Here is a 20,707-nt window from a genome sequence, read left to right as displayed (position 1 = left end):
CACTATCCTTCCTCCACAATTCCAAGAGTCACTCTCAGCTTCTCTTCTTTTCATTGCTCTCATTTTCATTGCTATTCATTTTCTCCCTTCCCTCTTGGAGTGCTGCTTCAATCCAAGTCTTGCCACGAATGGAAGTAATTCCAAGCTTTGCCTACAGACTGCAGTGGCTGGAATTGTAGCATTACACAAACATTACAACATAGAAACAGTGTTTGTGTTTATCCTCCACACGAGCAGGAATCCTAATCGCATGTGCCTGTCATATCCCTTTATTCCCCTTTCCTTTAACTATCTAACTTATTCTTAAATGTTGACATGGTGTCTGCTTCAAATCATTAACTCCAGTGGTACATTCCACAGCTCAAAACCCTCTGCGTGAAAGAGTTCCTTCTACTCTCTGTTCTAAATGTCATAATTAACCGTGCATCTATGTACCCTCACTGTGACCCGTTAATCACTAGAAACAGTTTGTTTACTCTGACCCATCGTTTCATAATTTTAAGCACCTCTGTCAACTGTTTGGGCCTCTGTTCTAACAAAACCAGCCTCAATTTTTCAAGTCTTTCTACATATTTGCATTTCCTTAGAGCAGGCAGCCTCCTAGTGAATATGCAATGTTCCCTCTCTATTTCGTGACCATCTTTCCTGTAGTGTAGAGCACAAATCACCTCCAACAGCAAGACTTGGGTAGGAGTGGCACTGAAGGGCCTGGTCTGTGCTGAAATTTTTTATCAAGTGCTGTCATGCAGAATAGGCTCCCAAAAATGCTGATATTGATATGAAATGCTGACAGTTGGTTTGCCTGCTAGGATAGGATTAAAACATTTTTTAAAAATCTGCTCAGATTCTTATAAATAAAATTATTTGTTAAAGGTGCTACAATTGAAAGCCAAGTTATAGAATCATAGAATCATAGAAGTTACAACATGGAAACAGGCCCTTCGGCCCAACATGTCCATGTCGCCCAGTTTATACCACTAAGCTAGTCCCAATTGCCTGCACTTGGCCCATATCCCTCTATACCCATCTTACCCATGTAACTGTCCAAATGCTTTTTAAAAGACAAAATTGTACCCGCCTCTACTACTGCCTCTGGCAGCTCGTTCCAGACACTCACCACCCTTTGAGTGAAAAAATTGCCCCTCTGGACCCTTTTGTATCTCTCCCCTCTCACCTTAAATCTGTGCCCCCTCGTTATAGACTCCCCTACCTTTGGGAAAAGATTTTGACTATCGACCTTATCTATGCCCCTCATTATTTTATAGACTTCTATAAGATCACCCCTTAACCTCCTACTCTCCAGGGAAAAAAGTCCCAGTCTGTCTAACCAAAGTTAGACTAGAGTCAAAAATAAATGACTGGCAGAGTAAAGGTTCTTTAAAAAAAGTGCTTCTTTGACTGTTCAAGCTAACTATTAGCCCCAATTTCTCATTATCTCTCCTTACTGTACCAATGAGATGGCTTCCACTTCCCAAAACAGCCAAATTATGGGGTGTTTGTGGATACATGCTCAATAGGAATGGATTAACAGTGGATATTTGTGGGGGAGGGGTAGCATTTCCGCAGAGTTCTTCTGATCTCCTGCTGTAACTTTGATAGATCGGTGGAAACCCTGGACAAACAGCCTGGTTTTGAACTTAGGCCCCAAAAGGTGCAAAGACGGTGGGCTGGATCTTGCTGGAAAAATAATGGCATGTTATTAATGCGCAAATCGACCAGCAAGTTTAGGGGATTAAGGGATACGGTTCGAGTTGCGAATGTCCAGAACTTGTTGGTCAATTTACGCCGCTCTGCCATTGGCTTCGCACAAACAGCATCTCACCCTTAGCCTCCCACTATTTTTAGGAACTAGCTGGATTTACACATTAATTGCCCATTAAACTCGCCGCAGAAAGTTAGGGCTGGAACTTAACAGCGTGAGTACCTTTTTAACGACGTAATAATTGTTAATGCAATGCCAATCAACCTCTCTGGCCCAGAAAGGGAACAATTTAAACTGTTCAATCTCATTCCTGGAGGTAGTGATTTGTTGTTAGAGATTTAAAAAATTTCAAATTTTACATTTTTTTCTTACTTTTCCTTTCTGTCTCTTTTTCTCTCTCTCTTAATCCAATCTTTCTTTCCCTCGCTTTATTTCTCTTTCTGTACCTGATATGACTCTAATTCACCCTCCTTCTCCATCATTCCTCTGGTTCTTTCTCAATCCTTAAATCTCATCGGTTAAGGAGCTAGGATTTTGCTCCCCCTGTTCACTAAGGTCCTAAATGCCCTGTTGCCCTCACCAAGCTATTTTCAGCTTGCACTACCAGCAAGTTACAGCGCAAAAAAATTTCGAGCTGAAGGGTGCAGGAAAATGTCTAAATAATGGCGTTCGACGCAAGATGCCCCGTTCCAGCAAGATCTGGCCCACAATTTCCTGGATCGGCATAATTGTCAAACTACACTGAAATTTGCGCCATTCACCGAGCTGATTTTGCCGACAGCAACTTGTGGCGAAATTTCCTGAGAATTGCAGCATACACTGAAACATATAAACTGGCATAAAACCTTGCGCGGGGAAGTGGCATAAGTAATGATGCACCTTGGCCAGTAACAGCACTATAAAAGGGTCAGAACGAATGTCACTCCTCAATGTGCGGCTTGGGAGTTGCAGGTAAGTGAAGCACGATTTCCTCCCCTCAATCTCTTTTGAAGAAAATCACTTTCTAAATTATTTCCAGTGTCTCAACAGCATCTCCATTTTCACAGAGATGTTCACTGAGGAGAGAGCAGCCAGGAAGAGGGCCAGCAATTTGTTGGAGGGAGACCTGCAGGCGTTCTTGGAGGAGATTGAGCTGAGGAGTGACAGGCTGCTCAGTAGCAAGAACACCAAGTCACCCCATAAAGTTAGTTAGGATTCTAAAGACAAGAAAAATTACATTGGAGAGCAGTTGGAGGTGAGAAGTGAGAAGACTCCTCACCTCCAACAAGCTTAACAAACCTTACTTGTATCCTTTGCAGGATGTTAGAGAGGTACTAGAAGAACATCCTCAAATAATAGAACAAGTACAGGCTACTCTGCTTAACAGCACATTTAATGGCAAGTTTGATCCATGGTGCAAATTGTGTGACCTCCCCAAGGACCCCGGAACAGCGTTGTAAGAAATTTAACGACGTGACCAGAGCCGGCAAGATAAGACATTCATCATGCTATCCCTTTCTTCTGGAGGACAGAATTGGACGTAAGCAATTTTGAAATGATCTCTAAACAACAGCTACCTATTAAGGTGTTAGCCTTCCAGGATGGCCTCCTGCAGAGCTGTACCTCCAAAGATGACAGGTCTTTAAAATGCAGGACAGGCAGTTGTTTTCCACAGATTCCAAACAGTGGCCAGAATATGTCAGCTATGTCTGTTTTTGCTCAGGAAGACACCTAGCACCTTGGTGTGGAAAAGCCCCAATAATCTCTGTTGGTCAAGTCGAGAGAGGTTTTTAAAAGTAGGACACTGACACTATAAAGTCAGTCAAGCAGCAGCAGGCTGCAAGGGGAAAGCCTGGTTTAAGGTCATCAATCCTGTAGTACATTCGCCTACAAAGCTTCCTGATAACACAGCAACCGACTAGCACAGCTCCCAAACAAGCAAATACCCTAACATCTGCACCTCTCGCTCACCAAGTCAGTCAACCATGAGCCTCACCTACATTCTCTCATTTTCTTTGCAAGGCAAGTTGGTACACTATGTGCAGGAGAGGAAAAGCACTGGGGGAGAGGGGACCCCATACCCAAGAACCCTGACCCCCTACTATGAGGAGAAAGCCCCCCAGCTCCCGGATTGTTGCAGTGCATTGTCTGTGATGTGCGCCGCGGTCGGTGGCATCAAGTCGGAGCGCGGTGAGTTCCTACATCCATGGACTCACTCCATGGCAGCACTCTGCACCAGAACACAGACCTAACCTCGCACCCCCCTCAAATGGAGGCTGCATCGCAGGAGGGACATGCTCAATCATTCTATCCTCATGCTCAGCAAAGCCCAAGCACCTAGTCCTGGATGGGGGAGGAGTACAAGAAGGAGGTTGAGTAGGAGATGGAGCAGGAAGAGGAGGAAAGGGAGGAAATTGAGGAGCAGCTCCAGGGGCAAGTGGTGAGAAGGGGCCACCGCTTTCTCATCCCTGCACACAGCGAGGGTGATGTGGAGGGAACGAGCGTGCCCTTCCCCTCTCCTCCTCTGAGAGCGCTACTTCCTCACCATGTCCTGACCTCGATGACTTAGCGGTGTCACCCCGCTCTCCTAGCACAGGCACCAGCGCGGATACAGGCACCCAGGTACAGCTGGTAAGATGAAGCCCAGTGAGCAACCTGCCTGACTGACAGTTTGGGGGACCGGGGAGAGCCAGAAGAGGCGGGGGTGGGTCAATAATGTGCCAGCATCTTTACTGAGGTAAGGTAGAAGGTGGCCAAGGAGTGAAGAAGCAGGGGATGCAGACTTCACAGGCCTGTGCCTTAAAAGACAGATGCTCCGGGAGAATCACAAGTAGGTCTCCACTTTGGGGGATCATTGCCAGTCAGTTGCAGCAGCTCACAACAACGTCATGAAGTTCTCCACGGAAGCCCATACTGCAGCATCGGACGACAGATTGGAGGGCATGTTAAGTCGTGCCTTCCAATCTTTAGCTCAAGCAGTCACTCAGGGCCTCCAGGATGTGGCTGCAGCCGTGGCATCAGCCATTCAACTGATGCCTGTAGCCGCAGATCCAGTGTCCAGCAGGACGGTCCTGGTCCCAGTCCAAGTGGCAGATGCTGCTGACTCTGAGGTTGACAGCAATTCACAGGGCTTCGACCTTCCTCTCCCCAGGGCTCTGTGCTAGTGGCATGTGGCTGGTGAGACCATGCTGCTAAGGAGCTTCCTCCAGAGACACAACCAGCAGCAGCTCCATTCCAGGAGCCAGCCGCCATGAGCCGAGAGACACTTCAGCAGTATACCCCTACAGTCCAACATCAGCAGCCCCCCTCCCATTTCCACCAAAACCGCCAGATAGAGCAGCAGGATATTTGGCCGAAAGGCTTGTCTTGGCACCAGGGGGAAAACGCAGTGCCTCACAGAATTAGAGTGAGCGGCTGCTTGCTGAGTCCACCTCCTCCTGCTCCTTTTCACCTTGAGGGGTTACTTTGCACTATGTTATAACTGAGCAATCAGTTTACTGTAATTATGATTGAATTGTTGACTCTGGCCTGTTTGTTTTGGGCCGTTACTGTACAGGGTTGACTCTGGCCTGTTTGTTTTGGGCCATTACTGTACGGGGTTTACTCTGGCCTGTTTGTTTTGGGCCGTTACTGTACGGGGTTGACTCTGGCCTGTTTGTTTTGGGCCGTTACTGTACAGGGTTTACTTTCACCCTGTGAAGGTCCTACTGACTTTTTTTTACCTGCAATTATTATGAACTGCTTAATAATGCTGGTGGCCTGTTTAGAGCTTGATACAGCCTTGTTTGTCCAAGGAAAGTTATTTATTAAGCATGAACAAACATTTAAACAGTGTTTACAGTTGGCACTCAACTACTTCTGCACCGTCACTCATGCTGGCCTCTTGACAATGGGCACATCTTAGTTAAGGTTTGCATTAGAGAATGTTTACGTATTGCATGACCGTTCATCTGTTCTGTTGCTACTCGGGGATGTAGATCGGTTTGGGCCTCGTCCTCTGTTTTCTGTTTGAAAGTTTGCTATTTTGTGGTTTGTTACCAATTGAAGTCAATTTGTTGACTAAAAGTTCAATGACACACAATCATTTTGTACATTGTGTGATCCGTCATATGTTACAATCACAATTCCACAGTAACGGTCCACGTGGAAGGTTGAAAGTTGCTGATTCTGCTGAGGTCAGTTTACAGTGTGCACCCCCCACAGCAGGGTGGGGGAGGGAGGAGTTCTGAAGGTGGGAGAAATCAGTTGCTGAACACTTGTGCTAGGAGCTGAACTCTGACTTCCCTGGCAGTTGAGTGTTCATCACCTCTTGGCTCCAGGATGTCCAGGTTGGAATCCTGTCACTGTTATGCTTTACACTTATTTCTAGTTTTAGTTTGAAACCTTCACTGAAACACTCCACATACCCTAATTCCAGAGGTCATGCTTTATTTTTAATAATACAATACAACTCATATACTAAATAAATACAAACTATTCATTACACAAAAGATTCTTCAAAGGAATACTTATTGTAATATTCATACAATGTTGTAGTTATATAGTAAGATTCTTCACCTGCTAAGCTATATCCGTAAATTAAACTGTGATAGTTAGCAAGTCTGGGAAGCACCAGAAGATGTTGGGGGGAAAAAAATTGGATAGGGCCTATTATTGGGTGGGGGTAGCGTGATCCACTATTACCCCACGCTCAATGGTCCCAGCGCAGGCAGGACGAGACTTTCGTCAGGCCTGAGGACTTACCTTCAATCTGCATTGGAAACCAACGTTGAACAAGGATTCCATGCAATTTGTACTTTCCACCAGTAGTGGGAGCTCCAATCTCTTAAAGGCAGTCCCTTAAAAGTCACTTAAAGGTAGCTGGTGCCTGTTATTTGCTGAAAACAACAGTCTGCTGTCTGCACAGAGTCTGAACGGAGATCAGACATCACACATGTAAAACACAGATGCAACTCCTGTCCCTATGTTTACACACTGATGAGTTATGTTAAAATATTGAATAAAGGTTGCACACTACTAAATCCCACATCCTCCAATCTGCATGCCAGACCTCACCAATCTGCCGATCTGAGTTTGTACCAGGCTTGAGAGAGTGCATGCACTAAGGTTCTCTGCTGATGCACTAGAGGTCTTGGTGCAAGAGCTGGACAGAAGGCGGGGCATCCTATGGCCGTGGCATTTAGCCCCTCGAGCCTGTTCTGCCATTCAATGAGATCATGGTGGACCTGTGACCCAACTCCATATACCGGCCTTAGCCCCATATCCCTTAATACCCTTGGCTCACAGAAATCTATCAATCTCAGATTTAACATTCACAAGTGAGTTAGCATCAACTGCCATTTGCAGAAGAGCGTTCCAAACTTCTCCCACCCTTTGCATGTAGAAGCATTTCCTAACTTCACTCCTGCATGTCCTGGCTCTAAATGTTAGGCTATGTCCCCGTGTCCTAGTATTCAAGTATAGGAGACCTCCAAAAACAGTTACAAATGTCTCGGCAGCCAGAAGCAATAATCCAGCAACTAACTTGTAAATCCAGCATTGTCCCTTTAAATAGCGCTGGCGGTGGTCCTCCAGGCATTCTAAGACACGTTCAGATGTTTGGGGTTAAGACGGTGCGTTGCGTTGAGAGTTAAGTCCCAAAATGGTGTCTATCACTTTAAATCAGCGTTGCACACTGATTGTATCCATTTTCTCCTTACTTTACATGCTTCCGGTGTTCGTTATCTACGCCTGCGCTAACTCCTATACCAAGATGGTATTCGGTGCACGTCACGCTGGAAATGTGCATGCGCAGCCAAGACACCATCTTGGCACTTCGGGAGGCCACGTAGTGCCATAACAACAGGTGCTACATGGTCCAATTTAGCGCCAGTTCTACCTTGGCAGTAGCTGTCAGCTTTCTTTCCTGGGGACACAGACTCTCAAATGTAGAGACAGTTAGTAGCTTAGTTAAGGCCTGAAAAGTACAGCCTTCATGGCTCTTGCTACACCTATTCATCAGATTATATCACTGCAGAGCACCTCCTGACCAGTCCAGGCATCTGATGTGGGTTTTCAGGTCCCAGATAGCCCTCGCCACCACCTGTCGGGTTACTGTGTGTGTACGATTATATGCTGTATCCTGGGTGATGCAGAATGGCGCCATCAGCCATGACTTTAGACGTAACCTTGTCCCGTATGATCCATCTAATTATTTTGCCTTGCTTGCTGAGTAAATCAGTTACAGCTGAGTGGTGGAGGATAAAAGGAGTCATGGCAGCTTCCCGGATGCTCAGTGTTAACATAGAATCCTTTGCAGGGCATCGCAAAAAATCTGCATGTTTAACAAATGGAACCCCATAACTGGGGTCCCCAGTTAGAGCCTTAACCGCTGTCCATCGATAAGCCACCTGCACCTTGAGAAAGCTACCAGGAACATTTCATATTGGATGAAGTTAGCTGCCCTTAGGCAGAGAACATCTGCCACCTGTTGAATATGGGGGGGGGGGTGGGGGGAAAGAGGGAACGTCCTCTCACCACCAAGAGTCGTAAATTACATTGTTCGGTGATCTCAGGCCGTGCTGCACCCAGACTTCTCTGCAACTCTACAACAACCGGCATAAATCTAGGAAATTCTTGAGATGCTCTTTGGAATGGAGGGCGGAGTTATGTTAATGAACAGCAGAGGGTTTACAGACGTGGCGCAAAAGATGGAGGAAACTACCGCAAGTCACGTGCATGAAAATTTCCTTCATCTTTTGTGCTGACAATCACCATTACATCTTCCTTACGTCACAGTTTTGTTGTATTTTTCCAGGAAATTCTGGGCCATGTGTTGATCCATTGCATTTCCCATCAGTTTCCAAGCAACACTTTATTCAATTAAGTGTCTTGTTAACAGTTATAAGTAAGATATTACCCTTGTGCAGCAACTGAAGCGATAGTAATTATGCACAGGTAATACCAAGGAATGAAAACTGTATCAACTTCTAAAGATTGTGTTCAATGAATCATAGAATGATTCAGCATGATACTGCCCATCGTGCCTGTGCTGGCTCTTTTGAAAGAGCTATTCAATTAGCCCCATGCACCTGCCCTTTCCCCATAGCCCTACCAATGTTTCCCCTTCAAGTATTTATCCAATTCCCTTTTGAAAGTTAATGGCCTGTGAATTGCTCGGAGTGGTGAACCAACACTGCTCACCGCTCCATGGATTTATACCAACCCACTAACTTACCGCAGTCTTTACTTTGGGAAATTCCTCTAATAGGAAGTGAAGAGCCCAGTGTTAGATCCAGCGATGCTAGGAGCCATGGGAGAAGCGAGAGGATCGCTCTCTCCCCTCGACTAATCAGATCGCAGCATATTCGACACGCTGCAAAGATCATAAAATCCAGGAAGTGAAAGGTACACTAATATCATTTGTAAAAACAGTTACAGTAAAAAGAGGGTAAGAAATAATTGAATAAAGAGACAGAAGGAAAAAGTTAAAATAAAATGTTATGACCAAAAACTGTTAAAATGAGTAGAGACTCCACATTTTTAAAAGTTAATTTTTTAGTTGTTTGGCAGTCATTAAGATTTACTGTACTGTTAAAACTTAGTTTAGATCTGGTACTTTTAGGTGTACCTGTTTTGTGGCAATATTAGTTATTTCCAGCTGGGCAGCAGAGCACGTTGGCGCTGGTCCATTGATTGCAGCCGGCGAAATCTTTTAAGATGAAGATCACCAACGAACCAGGAAGAGCAAGTTCCAGATTTCTGCATTTGTCTGCACATGTGCGAACACCGGAACTTGCTCTTTCATTTGGCCACTAAAAACGATGAGTGTCGTTGAGCTCACTGTTCTTTTTCAAGCAATTTCCGGCCTATTTGAATCTGCTTCCACCACTTTTTCAGGCAGTGCATTCCAGATAATTACAACTCGCTGTGTAAAACTTTTCATGTCGCCTCTGGTTCTTTTGCCAATCATAAATCTGTGTCCTGTGGTTACCGACCCTTCTGCCACTGGAAAGAGTTTCTCCTTATTTACTCTATCAAAAACTTCATGATTTTGAACAGTTCTATTAAATTACCCCTTAACTTTTGCTTTAAGAACCCCAGCTTCTCCACATAATTGAAATCCCCATTCTAGAAAATCTCCTCTGCACCCTCTCTAAGGCCTTGACATCCTTCCTGAAGTGTAGTTCCCAGAATGGGACACAATATTCCAGCTGGGGTCTAACCAGCGATTTATAAAGGTTTAGTATAGCTTCCTTGCTCTGTGCCTTTGTTTATAAAACCAAGGATCCCGTATGCTTTCTTAACTTGTCCTGCCACCTTCAAAGATTGGTGTATGCATACCCCCAGGTCTCTCTGTTCTTGCACCCCCTTTAAAAATTGTACCATTTAGTTTATATTGCCTCTCCTCATTCTTCCTACCAAAATGAATGCCATTGTATGGATCAGACTGTGAATACCATCATTAATGACTACCTCATGTGCACATTATGATCCCAGGCCCAGAATTAAAACGCCTCCTAGCCATGTGCAAGCATCCGATGGCCCATGGAGAAATTTACAGATTGATTACATTGGTCCATTTTGGAGGACTCAAAAGGATAACCAGTATGTCTTAGTTATAATTGACTTTTTCTAAATGGGTTGAGGCGATCCCCGTCAGACGTGCCACTGCCCACCCAAACTGCAAAAGGTACTTATTGAGCCGGTTTTCACTCGCTGGGGATTGCCAAATACAATTGAGTCCGACGAAGGGACTCATTTCACTGCCAAGGTCATGAAGGAGACATTCAAGCTCCTAGGAACCAGGCAACAATTCTACATTCCATATAACCCTCAGGCAGCTGGTATGGTTGAGCATATGAATCGTACCCTTAGGCAGCGAGTTATCAAGGCAGTGGGAGAGACTGGTAAGATTTGGGATGGTGTATTGCCGCTTACATTAATGGAAATTTGGGGTCATAACAGGACATTGGATGCAGTTGCCAGAGCTTTGACTAGGCGGCAGCCTCTCCGGACCTCAACACAAGAATGTGACCATGGACACGTATACGGAGCAGTTACACGCCCATTTACAACAGGCATACCCAAGTTCTGCCCTATCAATTGGGCACAATAAGTGCCAGCACAAGTTCGGTCCTTACATAAAAGGGGCTTGCAGTGAGGGATAAAGTGGTAAAACTGAACAATGTCACACAAAAGTGGGCAAAGAAATTTGAAGGACCCTTCTCGATAATAGACAAATTGAGTAACAACGTGTACAAAATTAAGACTGACAAGGATAGATAGGTACATATTAATCAGATAAAGAAGTGGCAAGGACAGGAGACTGGCAGGGTACATTCTGTTGTTCCCATAATCCTTTAAGGCTTATGGATGATAACAACGTGCAAGGTGAGGCAAACACTGCCAATGTACAAGGCAAGGGAGATGACACCGCCTCCACTGACTCCAGAAAGACATTTCTAGGTTATGGGTCTGGTGAGCTTGTAGTAACATGGTCCGAAGATGAAGAGATCTAAAATCTTGAAACCAAAACATTGTCAATAATCCCAACGCACTAGGCGTCTAGGTACTTAGCAAGAGGGCGATACCGAAAGGTGACGGGTGCTGTCTGTGTGTAAATACACAGCAGGGATAAAAGGTGGATTAGTTTTGTTACAAAGCTATCTAAAGGTGTTTGACAGAGTCAGCACAGGGTGTGGGATAGTTTACGATTTTAGTTAAATTTCCAGAGGCTGCGAGCTCGAGAGAAGCTTGGCAGTCTCTCTCACATTTGTTCTTTTGAATCTGATTTTTCTGGATTAGTAATGGCTAAATAAATTTTGAAAATTAGTAAAACAGTAGCATTTTAGTCACAAATATATATTCACATTTGTGATATAATCAAATGTCAGATATTAACCAAGAGCATATGTTACATTTGTAGGTATATTACAGGTAGCAGTCATGTTGGGCTGTGCCTTGCCCACTGGTGAAGCTAGATACCCTCAGGACAGCTGGGACTGTGCCATCACAAATTATACCAACGATGCCAGGCCATGGTCAAAACTGGACTATTTGGCATATGTGCCAGCAGGGAAGGGCTTTGTTTGACACGTACCTGTATCAGCAAGGGAGAGGAAACTACCACTATCAAGTGGTATCAGAAGAGTGCAGCCACCAGCAAAGACAGTGACATTGAGCATTTTAGCATATCCTATATGGGGGATACTAAGAACACATTTGCGCTCCCTAATGGGTCATGGGTAATGACTAGCACTCTCAATTTTCCTCAGGTCTGGAAGTGTAATGCTGAGAGTTACAGGTGCATACCCACAGGGGCCAGTGTGGTGTCATCCTGGTCCTTCTGCTTTAAAGTGACCCAGAATATAGAGTCATCAGAGGCAACTGTCCATTTGGCCTCTGCTGGATGCAGACAAGGGTAATGATTTATTGGTTTTCAAAACATATCAGACCTCATAACGATGTGAGATCTTCCCCATTGTTTAATTTTTCAAAAATTACTTTGCTATCAGGTTTGTGTAATGAAACATGAGACTAACAGATGTTGCCTGAGAAACTTAGGCAGTTGGAGGGACATTCAGGTCAAGACACATATGCAGACCCAAAGAATAAACCCACAGCACCCATTAGAGAGGGAGGGAAATGGGAAGTAGCAGAGTGGTTAGGTATAGGGGCTACTGCAGGGACAGCCGCTTGGAACAATTGATATAGAAAGCAAGTAGGAACATGACATAGCAATTAAAGGGTATTATGAGAGAATAGGTTTGTTGGATAAACAGCAACAAGTTCTGGTGTCTTTGAAGAAGGTTGACAACTTCCAGCAAACATGAGAAAATTAATTACATGATAAGCAACACATTGACATCCAAGACTCATCTCTAAGGGGATCATGTGCAGCATATACTGTACATTTATGCTATCTCAGGTGCAAAAGGCATTGGAGCATGTGGAGAACCAATATATTCCTTCTTTTATAACTGATAAACAGAGACAATGGACTGAAAAGAGGAAACCATTGTAATAGATGACTGGGATCTGTATACCCAGTGAAACACACCTGTGAAGAGTGGAGGAAAGGACAAATTTTTGCTGTGACTATTACCATCCCACGCCTTTCACCGATCAGAAGCCTTGAGGTCAAGGTGGAATAGGTGTTCTTGAAGGTGAATTACATAAGAAATTATCCAAAGGTACTGCCAAAGTATGGGGAAACCTGGGTAGCAGCAGGTTGCTAAGCTCAGATCAAAAGGCACATGGATGTGTCAGTGAGATATCACCCAGAACAGCATCCCAGTTTGTGGTTTCACTCTAGACTCCCCTAATTGTATTGTTGGTATTCAAAAATGGAAATGAGGATGTGCAAGGCATAGATATACTGGAAAAGGTGGTTACTATGTGATGACAGTGGACTTGTTTCCCATGGTGATAAACCAAGAGTGCCCTGTATTAACTCCATTGTTTTGCTTCACTCTTGAGTCACTGACAAGAATTGCAAGTTCAGTCCTGATCCAAGCATTCATAATGCTACAGAAATTCAGGTGGAAATCTGTTTGAAAGAGGAACCCAAAAGGCAGTTATATAGTTTGGACATGCAATTCGACCACTGTCACTGAGTCTTAAACCCACATCAGAGCATTACCTTTTTGATCTAAAATGAAATGTGGCCATAGAAAAATAGGACAGCTAGGGGAACCTAAATGGTGGGAAACTATCTAATGTAGGACAACATCCTTGGGCTAGAATTCAGGTTTTAATCCTTGCTCAATGTTTTAATTGTAATTGCTATCAATGCTTTGTGTAGTATGCTCAATATATAAAAAGCTGAATAAGCAAATAGCTGTAGTGCATGGCCTAGCTGTGAACCAAAGATAGGAAAGCAGTATGAACCGAAAGGATTTCTCCCTGTAGGTTCAACAGGAGGGGACGTAAGCACTAAACAGGATTTCTACATTATAAACCTTATGTTCAAGTAAAATATGTTAGTCAGCAAGCCCTTTATTCACAGCTATCAAAGCAAGCAGATGGAGGCCATTTGGCCCATTGTGCTGGCTCTTTGAAAGAGCTATCCAATTAGTCCCACTCCCCTGTTCTTTCCTATAGACTGGCTATTTTTTTCCTTTAATTACATATCCAATTCCCTTTGGAAGTTACCATTGAACCTGCTTCCACCACCCTTTCAAGTTTACTGTGACATTGCCTCTGACAATGACATCTGCTTGCCATCAGGAGCCATGTCACTAGCACAGCTCAATATAAAAGCAGCTTTAAGTTAGACTTAGTGTCAGATTGCATGATGGCTATTCATCTCCTGGATGGAATTTGTAGCTGAGTTTCTCAATCAACGGTTGGCATGTGTTTGAAAGACAGTCAATGGATGAAAAACCACTGGACACAAGTGAGGAACACAAACATTTACTATTTTAACTTACTTGTACTAATTTTATTTACTATAGAAGGTAATTGTTGTTGCTTCCTAATTTGTGCAATTGATGAAGGAAATACTTGCCTTAGAGGCAGTGCAACAAATGTTCACTAAGTTGATTCCTGGGATGAGAGATTGAGCCTATATTCTCTGGAGTTAAGAATGTGGTGATCTAATTGAAATGTATAAAAAACGTTTCAGAGGGCTTGACAAGGTCAATGCTGAAAGGTTGCTTCCCCTGGCTGGAGTCTAGAACTAGGAGACAGTCTCAGGATAAGGGGTGGGCAATTTAGGACTGAGATGAGGAAAAATTTCTTCACTCAGGGTTGTGAATCTTTGGAATTCTCTACCCCAGAGGGCAGTGGATGCTTAGTTTGAATATATTCAAGGTTGAGATTGATGGTTATTTGGACACAAGGGACTCAAGGGATATGGGGATTGGATGGGAAAAGATCAGCCATGATCTTATTAAATGGCAGAGTTGGCTCAGGGGGCTGTATGGCCTACTCCTATATGGAGGATTGTATATTTCAATGCCATGTCAATTTTGACCAATTGTCTTTATACAATGCTTTGAAAAGTTGTCAAGATTTCACCCTCAATTTGGAACGAGAAACCAAGTCTGACCTTGCTTTTAAATGACAACATTCCATTGTTTAAACTAGTAATTAAACACCAACAAAATACATGTTTAAAATTGAATTTTATTTGCCTTCTGCAATCAATCATACTGAAAGGCTGGGTTCTCAAAAGTCATGCTCTGCTGAGTTTTCCTTTTCCAATCCTGCCATTTAAAGTAGCCAGCTACACCAGCCATTGTCAGGAGCACTGAAATAAAGAAGTCAGTATTAGGCAAATCAGAGAAACAGACTGCATGCTCATGCTTTTAAATTGCTGACTGTTCAGTTTAAGAATTATGGTGGTCCTTTATGAACTGCAATTAGCCCTCCCTCTTCCAACTTAAAATATTGTACAATTGATATTTAACTGAGTTGTGCAAAATTGGTTAAGAAAACAGTGATTTTCCTACCACTGATCGTGAAAACTGTTAAGGATAAGAAAGTTTGTTTTCTATTTAGAAATACTTACAAATAGCAAGTGCAATCCAACCAGCTCCAGAGCCCCCCTCAGATTTGTTCACATCAAGTGTAGCATTTGAATTCATATCTGAATGTAAATAGACATGTGGTAATTGAAGAATTTGTGCAAAATTCTCAGTTACAATCTAATCTGAAAGGCAGCTCAAGCCATTTGATGGAATAAAACACAAGATTTAGATCATTAACTCCATTACATACTGCTGTAAATTAATGATTGGAGTAACTGATTAGCAATAGATAGTTGAAAGTAGAGCAGATTCAAGGTACTTGATCACATTAGTTTGATTAGAAAAATCTTTTGAATTTGCACTGTAATATTGACTTATTTATACATCATAGATGCACTTTACATTACCTCTAACATGCATAACTGTTGTGTACAAATCAGAAGGCAAGTGCTTTGCAGTACCAGAGGACAAGGTAGACACCGGTGTAGCTGTAGTTGGTGCAACAGTTGCATGTACCACTGCTGAAAAGGAATGTCATTTTTTTCATGAGTCATTACCTATATCCAATATTTCAAACATCAAAAACATTATCCACATACAATTTAGTGCAAACTGGGAAGACACAACTATGTTGCCTTTTAAACACTCAACTGAGGTAGCCTCAATTTAGTTTGCAAGGACCACAACCACAGGCTTGCTTTTTTTTGAAAAAAAATGGGAGTAGCTTGCATGCATGGGGAAGAAAGTTTTGAAAGTTAGTTATGGATTTTCTTTTGGGTCACTTTAATATCAGACATGCAGAAACCATCTCCAAACCAAACAAGCAGAGTTTGTTTGCCTAATATGGAATACAAATCACCTCCCTATCCACCCAAGACCAGACAGGTTGGCAGGGCCCAGGCTTAGGGACCTTTATATACACAAGGGTAGTGTTGGACTTGAACAAGTTAAAATTATACAGCATAGTAGTACAAAGCACTGGTAAGCTTCACACTGATTGTCCAACCAGAACCACCTTATCCATCAAGGCACTGACTTGTGATCTGCAGCCAAGTGGGAAGAACTTTCACCTTCAAAAACTGGTCTACCCTTGCAGGTAGGAGTGAGCTAGGGATCAGTCAATAGCACTCAGGATACTGTATGCCTGCTTGGCTCATTTATTAAATTACCAAGTCCTGGCAGACAGCTGACCTGGTTCTGAACTTATCACCAGACACCTTCGAGCCATTAAGACCACAGTTTCCTATTTATCCCTCTAGGTAATCCAACTTTCCTTTACCTTCAATATACAGGAGGATGGGAGATTAAAAATCAAAGTGATTCTCTCATCTGCCTTTATTATGCAGTGCATCTATAAAGCTGGGTGCTAGATATTAACAGTATGAATTTCATATACTCATTCTACAGTGATGTCCATTCGGCTCCAGCTCCTTTCCAGATGGACAGACACAGGTGTACTTAGGTGATTGACTATTAAACAAAGGAGCAGGAAGACACATGTAGTCACAGCCTCCTTTCTTCAAGTTTTTGGTACACCAATTTTTACCTGTGAAAAAAGCATAGGCCTTCAATTCAAACGGAGATTGAACTGTGATTTAACTTGTTTACAGCACATTTTTGCTCAAGTGTCAGATCAGCATGATTAGCAAATCATGCATAGGAAATAAGATTTGTTGCCCAAATTTGAATATTTTCTAAACATGCTTCTTGAAATTTGCAATACTGGAAAACAAAGTTGCATTCAGGAAAATGAGCATGAATAGTTTAAAAAACAATGTTCAGTTCAGGTTAAACTTTGACATCACTCCCTTGTCTCAATTTTTTTTTGCTGTGGAGGGGGAAGGAAGGTGAAAAGGAGGTACAGATTGAAGTGCTGCCACTACAGCAGCTCCATGTCAAAGGATCAAGTGGTATTGACAAAATGACAGGAAGAGTGTAGTGTGTAGCCCAAATACTCCAGAAATTCCTGGATATTAGTGACACAAGTAATCCAATTAATACTATGGAAAATTCATTTGTCAACCAGTGTAGATGTGCTTCTATAGTTCATTAGCAAGTGGTTGGCCAAAAGAATCAAAGTATGGGGTGGGGCTAAAGCAGCAGCCCACCACATTAAAACTCCATTATAATCAAGTGGAAGAAAGGAACGTCCTTTTAAAAAGGGTACATAAATCCATGATGTGACTGACAAATCATACCAGATGGTTGTAACAGCTCATTGTAAACAATGATGTCCTGAGGTTCGAGAAGGTTGGAGGCTAACGTCACCACATCTGCTCCTGTGTACTTGTTGGCTCCATAGATGGCTTTGCTCTCCCCATCAGTCCAGAAGACATTATCCTGGAATAAGACCATTTTTACTATGAGAAAGTGGCCCCAAGCTCTAGTCAGATCAATTCACTTCCTGAATATGCAATTAGATTTTATTCAGGAATGGAATTAAAATCCCCTGAGCTATTCTTTCTGCACTGGTTTGTCCAACAGAAGGAGACAGTGAATTTCAGTCCAATAAGCTTGAGATCAAAAAGTTTGCCTTTGACTATTTTGTACTGTTCTGAACTAACTAGCTAAATTTCTATTTGTTTATGTTTAATCCCATAATAGTATAAGGAAGTAGTCTGACTAGCATCAGTATGTAGTGTAATTGTCTACATTTGGAATAAGTACAAATTTACCTGATGCAAAGTTTCCAAAATGGGAACTAAGCCTTACCTCAAATACAGAGACAGCAGAAGGATGAGTGAGGAATTTCAGTGACCACAGCACTGTTCTTCTATCCTGACCATTTAGACCAATACTTGATAACACATGAAGCTTTGAATCAACCCAATACAAGCAGTTTTTCACAAGATCTGTGGACAAAGTTTAAATGTTTAAACCAGCCTCTGGTGAAAAGATACATTTTTCCAACTTCCTGAATAGAAATCTCCTTACCAAGTGTAATGCCACTTGGCCTTTCAATCTCTCTGGCAACAAGTCGCTGGCGGTCAGCACCATTCATTCCTGCTTTTTCAATCACTGCTGGTTCACCACAGTCTGACCAGTACATAAACCTTAAAGTCAAAAGCACAAGTCACAATCAAACCTTGAATTTTTGATGCACCCTAAATTTAAACTGTCAATTAATAGCCTTTGAAGAGTTAGACAGGTTAATGTTATGGTCTATGTTGTGTAGAGTGCCTATTGGGAAACTTCAATAAAAATGTTAAGCATGGTAATTTTAAATATACAATGTAGCCAAATGACATCCTCCAACTAGATTTCAGATAATCAGTAAATAATTTGACAGAACCCAATTTGGGATGTATATCACCCTAGATTTAATTTTACCATATTCCACCTCTTGCTTTTCTACAGCCAGAGAGTTTTTCCTTCAGCTAGGATAGGATACAGGCTTTTCCAAAGCTGCTCTTTTAAAATTGGTCAGGATATACTCTACAGTAGGATAAATCTCCCTGCCACTCCAACCAGAATACATTACAATAAAATGCAGTCAGTAAAAGCAAAGTGGCAGGTGACTGGTAAAAGCCAGAGGCAACATGAGGAAACTTTTAAAAAATGCTGTGAGTTGTAACAATCTAGAATGCACTGCCTGAAAGGGTGATGGAAGCAGATTTAATAGTAACTTTCATAAAGGAATTGGATAATCACTTGAAGGGGAAAAAATTGGCAGGAATATGGGGAAGGAGCAGGGGAATGGGACAGCTCTTTTAAAGTGCCGACAGGTACAATGGGCTGAACGGCCTCCTCCTGTGCTATACCCATCATGATACTTGAATGTTTACAATTTTGGAATTTGTCCCTGACTACAACAAAATTATATTCAATCCAAAATGGATATGCATAACTTTCTAAATAGCATTTCAACTATACATTTATCTTTGTGAATCTTGCACACCAAGCCACACACTTGCATGTTAAAATTCTCAGTACCCAGTTATTGGATCAACTGCTATTGAAGCTGGTTCCCTCAAGTTGGTGTCAAAGAGAGTCTTCCTTTTGCTTCCATCAAATGTAGCCACAGATATTGTCTTAGTACCCCGATCGGTCCAATAGATGTGCTTGTAGATCCAATCCACTGCAATTCCTACAGGGACTCCTAGATCCTTAATTCTGGAAATCCCAGTTTGGTGTTCCCATTTATCCATGGACATACTGCAAGAAGGTTACATAATGTTTATTGCATCCCCAATTTCTTTTGAGTAAAGAAAAACTTGAGTTTCTCAAATGAGAAGACTATACAAAATGCAAGACACTTCACCCATTACTTTTGAAGTGCAGTTACTTGTGTAGGCAATTGCAGCAGACAATATGCACAGAGATCCTACAAACACCAAAAGGAGTCGAACTAATTAATCTACTTTGGTTGAAAGATGAATTATCTAGGACACTGGACAAACTCCTACTCTAATGCCACAGGATCATGCATCCATCTGAATAGGCAAATAGGGCCTCAGTTTTGACATCTTTCTTGACAACACAGCACTCCCAAGTATCAGCTAAGATTATGTGCTCAAGTTCTGGAGTGGGATTTGAACCTGCAGCCTTCAGACTTGTGTATTAACAGCCAAGCTGATCAGAAACTAGATATTGAAGTTCCTAATTTTAATCCAAGTTAGATGTATTAAAATTGACAAACCCAGAAAGCCAAGCTTTAGCACAAGATTGAGTTATTCACAGCAGTGCATTTCATAAAAATCATTAGTGCTCATGTGATCAAACCAATGTCTCATTGTTATCAGTAAAGAATGTTACATTATTTAGGCAAGGCAACCTGGGATAGATTACTGTATATCTTTCAGTTTTGTTTTTGTAAGTTTGGACATAAAAATGGACCTAGCATGGAAAGGCAACTGAGGATTTGCTTCAAGGTAGGTTATATCAGCAGATAGATGGATTACTGCATTTCAACTGGGTTTACTGAAGTAGCATCTTAAACCTACTATAATTACAGAATCCTAGTAAAACTTAACTTTCCAGTGATATTAAACACTTAAGATTCTGTTTGAAACAGACTTAAAGTACAAGGTTACAGCATGAAAGATGCAGCAAGGTTTTGTATTGCAGTCTAATCAGTTCAAAATTGATTACCTGACAATTGCCCGCTGGCCCAAATCAGCCCAGAAGATTCTCTGTTCTGCAATGTCAGCATCCAGTGCAACAGCATTTCTCAGCTGCACAGCTATCTGGGTGTACTCTTGGAGATGCAGTCCTAGCTTTCGGATGTCATGGCGATTAGTGAAGATCAAAAAAGGCTCTTCTATAAAAGGATTTAAATTACACGAAACTTAAATTTTAAAAATGCACAGCAGGCTGTTTTTAAAACAACTAGGAGCAGGTGTTGGCCACATGGCCCTCAAGCCTGCTCCACCATTCAATAAGATCATGGCTGATCTTTGACTTCAACTCCACTTTCCTACCTGATCCCCATATTCCTTGATTCCAAAAATCTCTCAGCCTTAAATATACTCAACTCAGCATCCACAGCCCTCTGGGGGAGAGAATTCTGAAGATTCACAACCTTGAGTGAAAAAATTTCTCCTCATCTCAGTCCTAAATGGTCAACCCTTTA

General features: G+C 42.4%; 1 protein-coding gene across 1 annotated transcript in view; it reads right to left on the bottom strand.

Annotated features, from left to right (window-relative positions):
• Positions 1-14,773: 14,773 nt before the first annotated feature.
• Positions 14,774-20,707, bottom strand: part of LOC137321087 (very low-density lipoprotein receptor-like) — a 29,527-nt gene continuing 23,593 nt past the window's right edge. The window contains exons 14-22 of the mRNA XM_067983276.1: positions 20,227-20,395; positions 19,069-19,290; positions 18,070-18,188; positions 17,848-17,987; positions 17,334-17,475; positions 16,532-16,681; positions 15,543-15,656; positions 15,177-15,254; positions 14,774-14,915 (exon numbers count right to left, since the gene is read on the bottom strand). Coding sequence (XP_067839377.1) covers positions 14,809-14,915; positions 15,177-15,254; positions 15,543-15,656; positions 16,532-16,681; positions 17,334-17,475; positions 17,848-17,987; positions 18,070-18,188; positions 19,069-19,290; positions 20,227-20,395 — 1,241 coding nt within the window. The 3' untranslated portion in view covers positions 14,774-14,808. The remainder of the gene's footprint in view (positions 14,916-15,176; positions 15,255-15,542; positions 15,657-16,531; positions 16,682-17,333; positions 17,476-17,847; positions 17,988-18,069; positions 18,189-19,068; positions 19,291-20,226; positions 20,396-20,707) is intronic.

The sequence above is a fragment of the Heptranchias perlo genome, chromosome 4 (assembly GCF_035084215.1).
Source record: "Heptranchias perlo isolate sHepPer1 chromosome 4, sHepPer1.hap1, whole genome shotgun sequence".
Taxonomy (NCBI): Eukaryota; Metazoa; Chordata; class Chondrichthyes; order Hexanchiformes; family Hexanchidae; genus Heptranchias; species Heptranchias perlo.
The sequence above is the reverse complement of the archived record's forward strand: the minus strand, read 5'-3'. Positions and strand labels throughout refer to the sequence as shown.